Below are 13,748 nucleotides of genomic sequence, written 5' to 3' on the forward strand. Positions count from 1 at the left end.
TACTCAGGAGGCTGAGGCAGGAGAATCACTTGAACGCGGGAGGCAGAACCTGCAGTGAGCCGAGATCATGCCACAGCACTCCAGCCTAAACTACAGAGCTAGACTGCCTCGGAAAAAAAAAAAAGTGGCTAGAGCAGCCAAAAAAAAAAAAAAAAAAAAAAAAGGTTCCTGAACCATTCAACAGAAAAATGAGGGCTATTCCTATCATTTCCACGATCCAATTTAGTTCCACTTAGGTCACTGTGTTTATAATGTCTTTTAGGACAGATTTCCTTCCCCATTCTCCATAAAACAACCATAGCACCTGTGACTTTTATCTGTTGGTTTGTATTTAATCTTATTTTTAAGTGCTTCTTTGAAATTGTTTTACAAGTACATTCTTGGTCTAGAGTAAGGTTCTATATAGTTGGCCCTCCATATCCATGGGTTCCACTTCCATGGATTCAAACAACCAGACAAAATATTCCAAAAAACATTGTGTCTGTAGTCAACATGTATATTTTTGTCATTATTCCTTAAACAATAGTGTAACTATTTACATAGCACTTACATTATAATAGGTATTATAAGTAATCTAAATATTAACATAAGCGGGAGGATTTGTGTAGATTGTATGCATATACAACATCATTTTATTCCAGAGACTTGAGCATCTGCGAATTTGGATATCCAAAGGAAGTCCTAGAACCAGTTCCCGACAAATACCAAGAGATGACTTTACTTTAGACCTAAGATCTTGCTAGACAGCCTTTGAGAGGACGAAGGATAACTAGAGCAGAAGCAAATCGCAGCGAAGTAGACTACAACAATCAAGTCAAAAAACATAAAGCTCCTATCAACACCTCAAGATTTTAGAAAAGCCTCTTAACGGGCAATTTTCTTTTAAATAGAGACTGGGTCCCACTATGTTAGCCAGGCTGGTCACAAACTCCTGGACTCAAGTGATCCTCCTGCCTTGGCCTCCTAAAGTGCTGGGATTACAGGCATGAGCCACTGTGCCCGGACTGGGCAGTCGATTTTCAGGAAGCCACTTAATGTTCAGATTCTTTTCTTCTCTCCCAGGACTTTGCAGATGCTGCTGTTCCCTCTGCCTGGAGATGTTCATCTGGCCTGAATCCAAAAGTCTGTCCAAGTTACTTCTCTTTTCCATGACAGAGTTACAACTATTTGTCTGTCCCCCTTCCCCATTAGAGTATATGGCCCCCAAAGGAAAGCTCCATGCCATTCACTCACCACCTAATCATCCCCAACAACTAGTGGGCAAACATGAAACACTTTTGTTGAATAATTTGTTTCCCTTAGCCCAGGGATTACAAAGTCAAAGGCTTACAAGGGGGAAGGACTAGCAGGTGTGCTCGGAGGGGACTCTAGCCAACTGGAGAGTAACTGGTGAGAAGACAATGACATACTCTTAGGGTGTTTGCTACTCAGATCCTCTCAGTAAGTCCCGTGCACAAAGGTGGGTCAGGTCTACTGTTGCCAGATCTTCAGATCATTCAAAAGTTACCAGAATTCTGGATTTTCATGCAAATCTCTCAATTTTTAAAAATGTTGGCATCAAATTCAGAATGTTTTAACCAGCCACACTGTGTGGGCCAGGGAAAACAGGCCCAAAGGCCAGGTGAAGCTGCAGTTTTCAACTGCTGCCTTGGCCTCTCCCAGAGCCCCTTAAGTCCTAAGAAGGCTCAGTCAACACACTGGTACTCGTTTCATCCCACTGGTTGAGAAGGCAAGTCTTAGCAAAGTAATGGGGGAGTCTTACCAAAACTGCAAAGGAAAAAAATATGATACCATGAAATTAGAAATTCACTGCATTTGAAATGAAAATGACTTATTTCTGTACTTCTATAACTCACAAATTTAGCAGATATCATTTAGGCATATTTTTGTAGTGCAACAGATTTAAATCTGGAATTTCATGGTTTGTAAATCACTATGTGATACTAGCTATAACCATGAGCAATATTACGGGCAGTAAATGTTGATCTCTATTTCGTTTCTTGAAGTTTTGTGTGGTTCATTTTTAAAGTGAGATTCGATTTCCTTAGCTATAGTCAAATGTACCCTTTAAACAGCCCAAGAATTGTTATAAATGACAGCTGCTGTTATCAGTTTTCAAATTTTACAATATTAGGGTTGTTAACTATTTTATTCTGAATTAAGCTAACATTTGTTACCAAGCAATGCATTTATTTGGAAGGATACCAGTTACCAGTCATCAAAAGCCTTTGTATGTTGAAAATGTAATTTTAATAGTTAATTCTTCATCTTACATAGGAGCACAATAAAATACACCACAATCTGAAGAAACTCCAGAATTACGAGAATAAGAGTGAAGAAAATTCAAATGGGCTACAATATCCATTACCTTAAACTGCAAGAGACAAGGTTGCAACCCGAAGGTTAACATTTATGTATTTATGACTGGCGACATTTATGACTTAAAAATAACAAGAATCAGGAATTAGATATGGAGAGAGGTGGGAAAGAACAGTTTTGTGAGGGGAGGAATTCTGTCAATAAAGAAGAAAAATTACTGAATTCCAAATTAAAGAATAAAACGAGCTCCCACAGCAAATACTGGAGGGATGAAAGCAAGAATCATTAATTGAGGACTTGATACTCTCAAAGGGATAAACCTTTCTGATGACACGCAAGCTGGATACTTGAGATCTGCTCATCAGGTTTATAAGGAAGACTCACAAATGCCTCAGCAAATCCCAAATGATTATCAGATCAGTGTTTCTTAACACACATGAAAGGTTACAGATGAAATTTTCAGACAAGAACCAAGAAAAATGTCATAACCCAAATTTTAGGCAAAAATGTGGCACAACTGTGAAAGTCCTACATGTCAGTCACAACTGCTATCTTTGCTGTGACTTTCCTGTACAGTAATTTTTAAACATTGTGGCAAGACACCAATGATCATCTAATCAGACAACACAAACACATTTATTTCAAATTCCTAGAAGGTTAAAAAAAGGTCAGATACTGATGCTTTATGCATGCTCAGGGCCAGTTTATAAATACTCCATTCAGTACTATCTTAACACAAATCTGCATCAGTGAAAAGAAACTGGCAAAATCCACCTCTTGCCATTCAATTTGTCAGATGGTGAAGACCAAGAAAGAATGTTCCATCAGTTTCAATTTTAAAATACGATTGTCAAATTGGGAAAATGAAATAAACACAGTAAAATAAACTGTACAAAGGCAAAGTAGAATAACAAAAAATATTTTACTAAAACATAAGATTTACAGAAGTTTCCAGACAAGCCATACAAAATGGTCACAAGCTTTTTTTGAAGGGGGGAATCTACACTTGACAGCAATATTAGTGAGGGCTGTGATGTTTGTTTAATGTTCCCATTTTGGTTCCAACAATCAAGCTTGTCCATCTACAGCGTCTAAATAAAGTTAGACTTGGCTAGAGCATATTCTAAAGACCTGGTTAGCTGCTTTTAACCAATGCAATTAGATCACCAAAAAAGGGGGAAAGGAGCCCATAAAATTAAACTACCTCCCCCCCTCAAAAATAAAATAAAATAAAATAAAAACACCCACACCCCTGCAGCTAACCTGACAACTACCTTCATTCACAGTGCTTTATACTTAAACCAGGATGGGGGAAATGAATAAAAGCAGGGAGGGGCCACTGCTTTTAAACGTTTCACAACAATCCAGATGATACTTCTAGCCTCTGCTCATGCTTTATGACAGTGAATCAGGACAAGACATAGATTTGCTAATGTGCATTTAATCACCAAAGGACTGAAGATGTCTGGGCTTTTTTATTCTGTAATGTTTCTAAGACTGTGTCCATTAAATGCAAACAAAAAGGAAGAAGTCTTGGCAGAACAGGAGAAGTGATGCACACTTGATGATCGGATCAATTTAAATATTATTCATGGCATATAGCCTAGTCCATGCTCTAGCTGTAGACAGAAACAAACATACGATTATTATTTTACTTAGTTCAATATGTTACTTTCCAAACTATAAATGGCAAACAACCACTATTAATTATGGAAATGTCATGCTGTAATCTCTTAAATTCACGCCTTTTTCTATAAATTGGATCACGGCTGAAAGATTTTGTAAATGTCCAATTACCAAAACACTACAATAAAATTAAGAAGTTCTAGAAAATTCAAGAGGATGAATCAAGTTGTCCATTTCTAGATACACAATTCTCCCCACTAATTTTCTTAAAATTTGTAGCAGAAGCTTCTTGACTCCAAATTCCGTAGCCATAAACAGCTGAATACTTTAATCAAATGGGTTACAAAAACAGTTCAAGTTTTCCAGTATTCTTTACATATAACTAGATAAATGGTACGCACTCAGTATTTGTTAAACCAGGTGTAGTTACAAGAGACTCCAAGATCTTTCAATTACAGGTTGTCTTTAAATTTGGGGGGGTCCCATAACAGGCCATTTTGTTAAGAGGTATTTACATACTATAAGCAGGATCTCACTTATTATACTTTTTTCTATTTCTTTTCCTTGCCAAGAGCTTTAGAAAAGTTTAAGTGGTAATACAAATTTGTAAAAGTGGAAGTGGTGTGAAGGAGAATGAATATTAGATACCTGTTTCTATGGCTTGGGCTTCGTTGGTCTTCCACTGCTCCGCTACATCATTTGCTAATGGATCATCTGGATTGGGAGCACTTAACAAGGCCTGGATCGATAGCAGAACTGTGCGGATCTGCAGTGCTGGGGACCACTTATCTATGAAGGCAACAGGCCCAGTATGATAAAGCATGAAAAAAACAGGCCCAGAACTGCTTCACTTCCCTCCCACAGACCTCTCTGATCTTTGTATAATGTTTACATTCTAAACATGGAATGCTTAAGAGAAAAAGGAGAAAGCTTAATAATAGCATACGCTGATAAAGATAACACTTACCTTTCAAAATATCTAAACATATTCTTCCCAACTTGTCTACATTAGGATGATAAATTTTGGTCATGAAACGTACTTTAGGGGCTGCCATTGGGTATTCTTCTGGAAGGAATAGTTCAAGTTTAAAAGTCCCTCCCTCAAAGGGGGAATCCTGAGGGCCAGCAATGACCACATGAAAATAACGGGCGTTGCTCTCATCTGGTTCGGCTTTGATGCCAGGAACTGGTTCTGCCAGCAAACGCTGGGTTTCCTATGACAGAAAAACAAACACATTTGTGAAACAAATGTCATTTTGGTAGACACCAAAAGTAAAATTAGAAAGTTCATCTCTTAGAACTACGCATAATAGAACATCTCCAATCTCCCAACAGGATTTATTTAGCTTATAAAATGCAAAATTCAAAAAAATACCATTTAAATAATTACAACCAGCTGAATGAAACTGCAAGCGAATACCAATGATGTTATCATACATTTTGGCTACAAATGTCTACAAATATGTTAATAAAATTAGCTTAATAAAACTGATTTTTTACTCAAGTGAAATAAAGTAACACTAGGATTACATAAGTAAGGCAACTTGCTCTAAACTCAACCAAAACCAAGCTATTTAAAAAGTAAAATTAGCTTTTTTGGTGGTTTTTTTTTTTGGTTTGTTTGTTTTTGAGACAAGGTCTCACTCTGTCACTCACGCTGGAGTGCAGTGGCAAGATCTTGGCTCACTGCAGCCTCGACCTCCCTGGGCCCAGGTGATCCTCCCAACTCGGCCTCCTGAGTAGCTGGGATTACAGGTGTGCACCACCACACCTAGCTAATTTTTGTATTTTTAGTAGAGACGGTATCACCCTGTTGGCCAGGCTGGTCTTGAACTCCTGGCCTCAAGTGATTTGCTTGCCTTGGCTTCCCAAAGTGCTGAGATTACAGGTATGGGCCAACACACTCGGCCAAAAATTAGTTTTTAAACCCACTGAAAACCTCCCCTCTGAAAAATGTAATGGACTAAAGAAAGGAGATAAGAAGAGGCCCAGGTACCTGAACAGGACTAAAGAAATATATTTAACAATGCTGATTACTCTAAAACTGACAATTAACTTCAGAGGAACCCTTAATACTCCCAACAATCATACCATTAGTTCTCTTTTTCATCATTCTCCCTCTCCCCTAAATAATTGTATTATTATTCTTTCTCTTCTCTCTTCAAACCTCCAGCATCTCCATCCCCATCCTCACTTGTGGCTGATGTCCTGCTTCCTATATCATGACAAGTTAGATACTTCCATCAGTTCCCACTGTAGCATTTGGACATTTCCCTGCATCTGCGCCCATACACTCTGGCTTTTCTCCTGTATAGATGAAATGTCACGTACTCTTGGCTGGGGCCAATTGGTCTTGAGCACTAGATCTCTGTTTGAAATGTTTGTTCTTTGGTGCCATAAAGAAATAGCTCTTGAACATAAATTTAATTTATTTAGTAAAGCCATTTTTACTCCCTGCAGAAAGGGTACACTCGCCAGGAGTTTTGCCACAAGAGTATACTGAACAAAGGAGACAGGGTCATTTATAACCTGACGCGTCCACCCTACTGCTGTGTCCGGTTTCCACTGGCTGGAACGGGACCTCACATTCTGTATTTGTCCTGATTGGCTAGCAACTTAGAACTTTTTAAAAGAGGTAAAGGTAGAGGGGAACAAAGGAAGGAGGAAGTAACTTGTGGAATGCTGAGAAAGGTAAAAACACTTTTAAATAAGGAAGAGGAACAGGCTATGACCTAATGCTTGCTTGGACCAGTATAAGCATGCCAGGGCAAATACTTAGGCTAAATTGTGGGAGCTAAGAATATAAAGTATATTGATTTCTTTATTATGGCTAGCAAATATTTAAGAATGTTTGCACAGGTCTTCGAATAAATTTTGCTTCTAAGAGAAGTTACTATTTATTCCTAATTAGATGGGGAGGAAAGTCTTTGAAGAGGAACCTCTACTTTGCTTGTCTCCAATTTCTCTCCTCCTCTTCTGTCTTGAACATACCCTCCAATCAAGCTGTAGTTATCGCTAACTTGTTTGTTAAGGTCACCAATGATTTCCACAAGGTTAAATCAAATGTCCAGTGCTTAATCTTTATCTTACCTAAATGCGACATCTTATCCAGCTGGTCTCCTCCCTCTTTGCAAAGCTTTATCTAACTTCCTATAAACATTCTCATGGCTCTCTTCCTCCTTGTCTGGCAGCAGCTTCCTTTAGTTTCCTTGTTGGTTTCTTCCATCTCCCAACATCGCAACACTGAAGTGCACTGGGGCTCTATTCTAGGGCTTCCTCTCTGTTTATACATTTCCACAGTGATCTCATGTAATGCAATGAATTTAAATACTAAATACACTCTATAAGCTGAAGCCTCCCCTAATTCATATCTAGCCCAGAACTCTCCCCTCATCGTGCCTCTTGCCTCTATAACTACCTGCTTGATATACGCTCTTGAATGTCTAATAAGCATCCCAAACTTAACATGACCTCCCTATCCCCAACCTTTGCTCCTCTCATAAAGTCTTCCCCACGTCAGTTACTGGCAAACCCATCTTTCCAAATGATCCACCTTTTCCTTCATATGCCACACACACCTAGCCTGATTGGCAAATTGGTTTTTTTAATACTTCAAATTCTACTCATGATTGGACTGTTTCTCACCATTCCACTGCTACACCTCTGATCCAAGCAACCATCAGCTCTGACCTGGCATACTACAACAGCCTCCTAACCTGTTCTTCCTGCCTCTGACCTCACTACCTTCCTCACAGGTCTATTATCCACAGACCCTTTAAAAGTCATAGTCCTGAGCCGGGTGCGGTGGCTCATGCCTGTAATCCCAGCACTTTGGGAGGCTGAGGCGGGTGGATCGCCTCAAGTCAGGAGTTCGAGACCAGCCTGATCAACATGGAGAAATCCCATCTCTACTAAAAATACAAAATCAGCCGGGCATGGTGGCACGTGCCTGTAATCCCAGCTACTGGGGAGGCCGAGGCAGGAGAATCATTTGAAGCCAGGAGGCGGAGGTTGCAGTGAGCTGAGATCGTGCCATTGCACTCCAGCCTGGGTGACAGGGCGAGACTCCATCTCAAAAAAAGTCTGGGCATGGTGGCTCACACCTATAATCCCAGCAATTTGGGAGGCCGAGGCGGGTGGATCGGCTCAGGTCAGGAGTTCGAGACCAGCCTGATCAACATGGAGAAATCCCACCTCTACTAAAAATATAAAATTAGCCAGGCATGGTGGCACATGCCTGTAATCCCAGCTACTTGGGAGGCTGAGGCAGGAGAATCGCTTGAACCCGGGAGGTGGAGGTTGCGGTGAGCCCAGATCATGCCATTGCACTCCAGCCTAGGCAAAAAAGCGAAACTCTGTCTCAAAAAAAAAAAAAAAAAAAAAGTCATAGTCCTTGTAATGGGCCCCCAAAAGACGCTCTATATGATGCCCTCACTCCACCTACCTCTCTGACTTATCTTCAGCTATTCTCTCTCCATCCCCTAACCTTCTCTGTTCCAGACAAAAATTAGCTTCCTTGTAGTTCTTCAACGTGCCAGGCATCCGCTCACCTCAAGGGCTTTGCACTTCCTCTTCTTCCCCAAGATATCCATATGGCTTGCTCCCTCAGCTCCTAAGATCTTCATGTTTTCTCAGTGAAGCCATCATAACTGAAATTGCAAACCCCATTCAACCCTACCCTGCACACTCCCTATCCCCACTCCCTGGCTTTATCTCCACAGCACTACTAACAAATCTCATTTCTACTTATTTTGTTCAGAATTTAAGCTCCATGAGAGGATGGATTTGAGTCTATTTTATGGACTGCTATATCCTCAGCATTTGGAACACTGCCTGGCACAATAGATATTCAATTAATATTTACTGAATTCTGAATCTATTTGATGTTATGAAAAGAGGGAAATAAACGATCAGAATTTCATCGTTAACATCATTAAGGCAGGGTTATTTTCAAGGCAGGATGTGCACATTATGGAAGGAAAACAAAAGGAGCCACTCAGGTATGGGGAAAAATAGTCTAACTTCTACTCATATTTATTTTTAACCAGAAAAATGTTCATATTTAAATAAGCTTTTAGGTATGAAAAACAATAAATGAGAACATTTTATTTACACTGCCTTCACCTAAAAAAAAAATACATCATAAACTGTTTCATTCCACAAGCTATAGGGCATGCGTTAAAAACAACAACAACAACAAATAACTTCTTTCTCAGCACAGTAATATACTGAAATAGTCATAAGATGTAAATACAAATCAAATGCTTCCCCAAAATGTGTTAATTAAACCCATGGCCATTTTAGGTAATGTCTCTGGTATTTTAAGACTAGTTTTTTGTTTTGATCTGGCGATGTAAGAGCAAGTGAGAAACTGACATGTTCTTTAGGTTCAAACTAAAACACTTTTAGAGTATTAAAAAGCTCAAGAGGCAATAATGAAGCCTCTGACCTTGGGAAGTCCTTTAACATGTGACCAGAACAAAAGAGGCTGGTCTTCATTTTTTAGGAAAAAAGTTAAGATATTAGGGATGAATAGCAGGAGTAGAAAAATGAGAAAATAACTGGATGGTAAAATTCCTTGAATTCTGGGCTCTCCTCACCTCCATCCTTTAATTTTACCCCAGGTCTTCATGTTTTTAGAAAGCCATAAATTGGGTGACTGGAAAAAAAAGAAAGCCAGGGCCCAAGAGTCCCAATCCACCACTCACCAGTTACACAAAGTAGTAGCAGCTCTGTATCTACTATAAAAAGCTACAGAAAGGCCTCCAAAAGCGTATCCCAAAATAGCTTCAAAATCACTCTCAATACACAGTGGCAGAGATAGCTATGGCATTTACTTTCTCATCTTCAGTTCACCCTCAAAATCAGATATTCTTTGTAAAGAATGTACATATTAAGCACATCCTGTGACCTGATCAAGCCTAGATTTAATTGGAACACATTCTAAAATAAGCTTTCGTGTGTAGAAAACATTTTGAAATAGTCCTTATAATATATGCTGCTCTCAAGTTCTAATGGACTGACACAAAAACATGCATAATTATTTCACTAAACTGTGTTGGTGTCCCTAACAAACCCACAGCATAAACTGTGGGAGGGGAAAAAAGGAATAAAATCCAAACTAAATGAAACAAGTCTGAAATGGCAGCATCTGAAAAAGTCTCAACCACAGAAACTGATGTCAACTTTTTTCCTAAAAAGGCAAAAACTGGCTAGGAAATAAAATCTTTCCGGCCACTATTCAACACATGACTAACTAAAATACCTTCTGGTTTTACACTATTCTTTGGTGGAAAGACAGAGTACAGTATGATTTCTTTAAGTGAAGAAGTAAAGGGCTAAAATTCCTACTGTTTCACTTATCTTTTTTTTTTTTTTGAGACAAGTCTCGCTCTCTTGCCCAGGCTGCAGTGCAGTGGCACGATCTCGGCTCACTGCAACCTCTGCCTCCTGGGTCCAAGTGAGCACCTGGCTAATTTTTGTACTTTTAGCAGAGACAGGGTTTCACCATGTTAGCCAGGCAGGTCTCGAACTCCTGACTTAAAGTGATCTGCCCGCCTCAGCCTCCCAAAGTCCTAGGATTGTTAGCGTGAGGCACCACGCCCGGCCTTATCTATCTTTTGGCACAAGTAATTTACATTGCAGGTGGGATGCCATGGTTCACACCTGTAATCTCTGCACTTTGGGAAGCTGAGGCAGGCAGGGGAATCACTTGAGGCTAGGAGTTCCAGACCAAGCTGGGCAAGCATAGTGAGACCCCATCACTACCAAAAAAAAAAAAAAAGGTTGACAAATGAAATCACATAGGAAGGCCATAGTTGTTTACAGAAAAACAGAATAACCCTTAAATGCATTTTGTGATTCTATTATGTTTAAAAGCAGTCCAAGGATTGAATCCCAAACAGAAGTGAGTTTAGGGCCATGCATAATAGAAAGCACTGTAGACTATGTTCAGGAAATTAGTTACTAAAATAGACAGGGAAGTTGGTAAAGGAATAGGGTATGGATTTAAATGTCGACAAAATTAAGTCTAAAGGAAGGAATCTCATCTTATAGAACGCATACAATAGTTAATGCTACAAATATTTTTAAAAGGAATCAAATATCACATCAAATTGATCTAATTATCAATAGATCTACTGGGACTTGAAGAGCAAACCCTAGACTCACACTACAGTAAACTATACTGTAGTTAGTAAATTATAACAACTGACATTCTGTCAACCTATCTCTATTAACCAGGACTCTTATTTTTAAGTTGAAAAATAATTTGTGCTCAGTACGAAGCAATGCCAGGTCTTAGATGCTCTTCTGCAAGGCAATGATTGAAGTATGTACAGTAAAATTTTGGGGTAATAAACAGTATTCTTAGAAAGAGTGCTAATTTGTGTGTGAGAAAAGTTGGTCCAGTTAGTAACTATCTATATCCCAGTGCATCCTGTCTACAGTGATTAGGTTTTTTAGAATATTCTTTGAAACACAAAATTGCAATATATGACCAGTAATATTAACTGTAGATCTTTTAGCTCATCTCAAACAAGAGCTGTCTGATAACTCAATAACTGCCAATTTCATTACTGAAAAATAAGTGTTAAAAAACTGAGTGATGCTTCAATGATACCTACTCTGTAAACTCCAACCTGTCACTACATCTTTAAGCGATTCTAAAATATTAACAAACAGGGTTCTGGACAAAGTTGTGTGTTATAGAAAAAAAATTTAAATAAAGAAAAAAATTATGAAAAATTTGTAAGATAAAACAAACGGGCTCCTTTTTTGGGATCACTAATAAAGCAAGTCAATTCTTCATTATGTACACAACTGTAAATTACTTATGAGAATCTGCAAGTTCACCCTCTATATATATAAGTGGGCATTTTTATTTATCACATTTTTGTAGAGATGGGTTTCTCTATGTTGCCCAGGCTGGTCTCCTGCCTCAAGCAATCTTCCCGCCCTGGCCTCCCAAAGCAATGGGATGACAGACGTGAGCCACCACACTTGGCCCCATAAGTGAGCATTTAAAAAATGTTACCACCAGCCTGGGCAACATAGCAAGACCCCATCTCTCCAAACCAAAAAACTAAAAAAATTAGCTGGGCATGCTGGCATATGACTATAGTCCTAGCGTACTTGGGAGGTTGAGGTGGGAGTACTGCCTGAGCCCAGGAGTTCAAGGTTACAGTTAGCTGTGATCATACCACTGCACCCCAGCCTGGGCGATAGTGAGACCTTGTCTCTTAAAAACAAAACAAAACAAAACAAAAAGTTAATTATCATCAATGGACATTTTCAAGTGCATACCCCTTGCTTCATTTTATCTGTAAGCCCTGTGAATTTTACTACATGATTTTGTATAACATAACATTCTTAGGAACATATAATGTCTCATTATAGTAAAACTGACTGCCTATTTTCTAGCTGGGAGTAGAAATAGAACCAAAGTTTTGCTCAAGCTCCCCACTACACTACTTCCTTACAAATCATAAGGCCACCTAGAGATACACTAAGATAAAAATGGCTGATGAGTACTTTTCTCCACAGCACTGCTGTCCAACAGAAATATAATACAAGCCACATAAGTATTTTAAAATTTTCTAGTAGCCAAATAAAAAAGTAAAAAGAAACAAGTAAAATTAATTTTAATATATTTTATCTAAAAATGTATTCAAAATATTATTTCAACATGAAATCAGTATGAAATTAATGATGTATTTTATCTTTTATCATAGCCTTCAATGCCCACTGTGCAAATTACACTTGTAGCACATGTTAATTTAAACTATTCATATTTCAACTACTTAACAGCCACATGGAATGATTAGTGGCTCCCAAATTAGTCTGGAGAGTGAAACACAAGACAATCATGTTATAATGTTACTGCCTAGTCATTATGAATAATTTAATTTATTTCATATAATAGGTAAAATTTTGTACAGAAACTTTAAAGCATCACTATTTTCCCCTCAAAAAATTCTATACAAAAAGTAATGTCAGGCCGGGCGTGGTGGCTCATGCCTATAATCCCAGCACTTTGGGAGGCCGAGGCGGGCAGATCACCTGAGGTCAGGAGTTCGAGACCAACATGGAGAAACCCTGTCTCTACTAAAAATATAAAATTAGCCGGGCCTCGTGCTGCATGCCTGTAATCCCAGCTACTCGGGAGGCTGAGGCAGGAGAATCACTTGACCTGGGAGACGGAGGTTGCAGTGAGCCGAGATCGTGCCACTGCACTTCAGCCTGGGCAACAAGAGTGAAACTCCGTCTCAAAAAAAAAAAAAGTAATGTCAGAACATTTGACATCACTAATAACAGGAATGCATGTAACAAGAGTTGCTGTTTGCTACAGTCACAAGATTGTGTTTGAAAAAAATTTATGGCAATTTCAAAACACATTAAATAAACAAAAATTAATTCAAACAAGCTAACTGCATGATGAAGTACAGTTCACTGAGGAACTATTTTAATTTTTACAGTACACACTACCCCCTAGTGGACATAAGACATCATCTACTTATTTCACCACCTTTCCTTCGCAAATGAAAAAACTGATGCTCTTAAAAGTTACTGTACCCAAGTTTGCTAAGCTTTTTAAACTTACATTATATGATCACTCCTTGCTTTGGTAAAACCAAACCAAAGTTAGCACCCACCTAAACACGTCCTTGAAAAAGACCTATAGATTCCAACAGTAAATAAAATGAAAATAGCTGAAGAAAACTAATAAAAGCAAACCAAGCAAAGCTAAGACAATTTTGTATTCCCTTTCTGCTTTCACCTCTCGTGCCTATCTTGCTCCTAAC

At 38.8% G+C, this 13,748-nt stretch overlaps 1 protein-coding gene across 2 annotated transcripts in view; it reads right to left on the reverse strand.

Moving 5' to 3' along the window:
• Window positions 1–2,227: 2,227 nt before the first annotated feature.
• The window catches only part of UBE2N (ubiquitin conjugating enzyme E2 N), a 35,999-nt gene continuing 24,478 nt past the window's right edge, over window positions 2,228–13,748 (reverse strand). The window contains exons 2-4 of one of the 2 annotated variants that reach the window (XM_034934228.3): window positions 4,913–5,159; window positions 4,594–4,734; window positions 2,228–3,938 (exon numbers count right to left, since the gene is read on the reverse strand). In XM_034934228.3, coding sequence (XP_034790119.1) covers window positions 3,898–3,938; window positions 4,594–4,734; window positions 4,913–5,159 — 429 coding nt within the window. In that variant the 3' untranslated portion in view covers window positions 2,228–3,897. Of the gene's footprint in view, window positions 5,160–13,748 lie in introns of both variants that reach the window. The other variant, XM_063593188.1, reaches the window with a different exon arrangement.

Source organism: Pan paniscus, chromosome 10 (assembly GCF_029289425.2).
Source record: "Pan paniscus chromosome 10, NHGRI_mPanPan1-v2.0_pri, whole genome shotgun sequence".
In the NCBI taxonomy this organism is placed as follows: domain Eukaryota; kingdom Metazoa; phylum Chordata; class Mammalia; order Primates; family Hominidae; genus Pan; species Pan paniscus.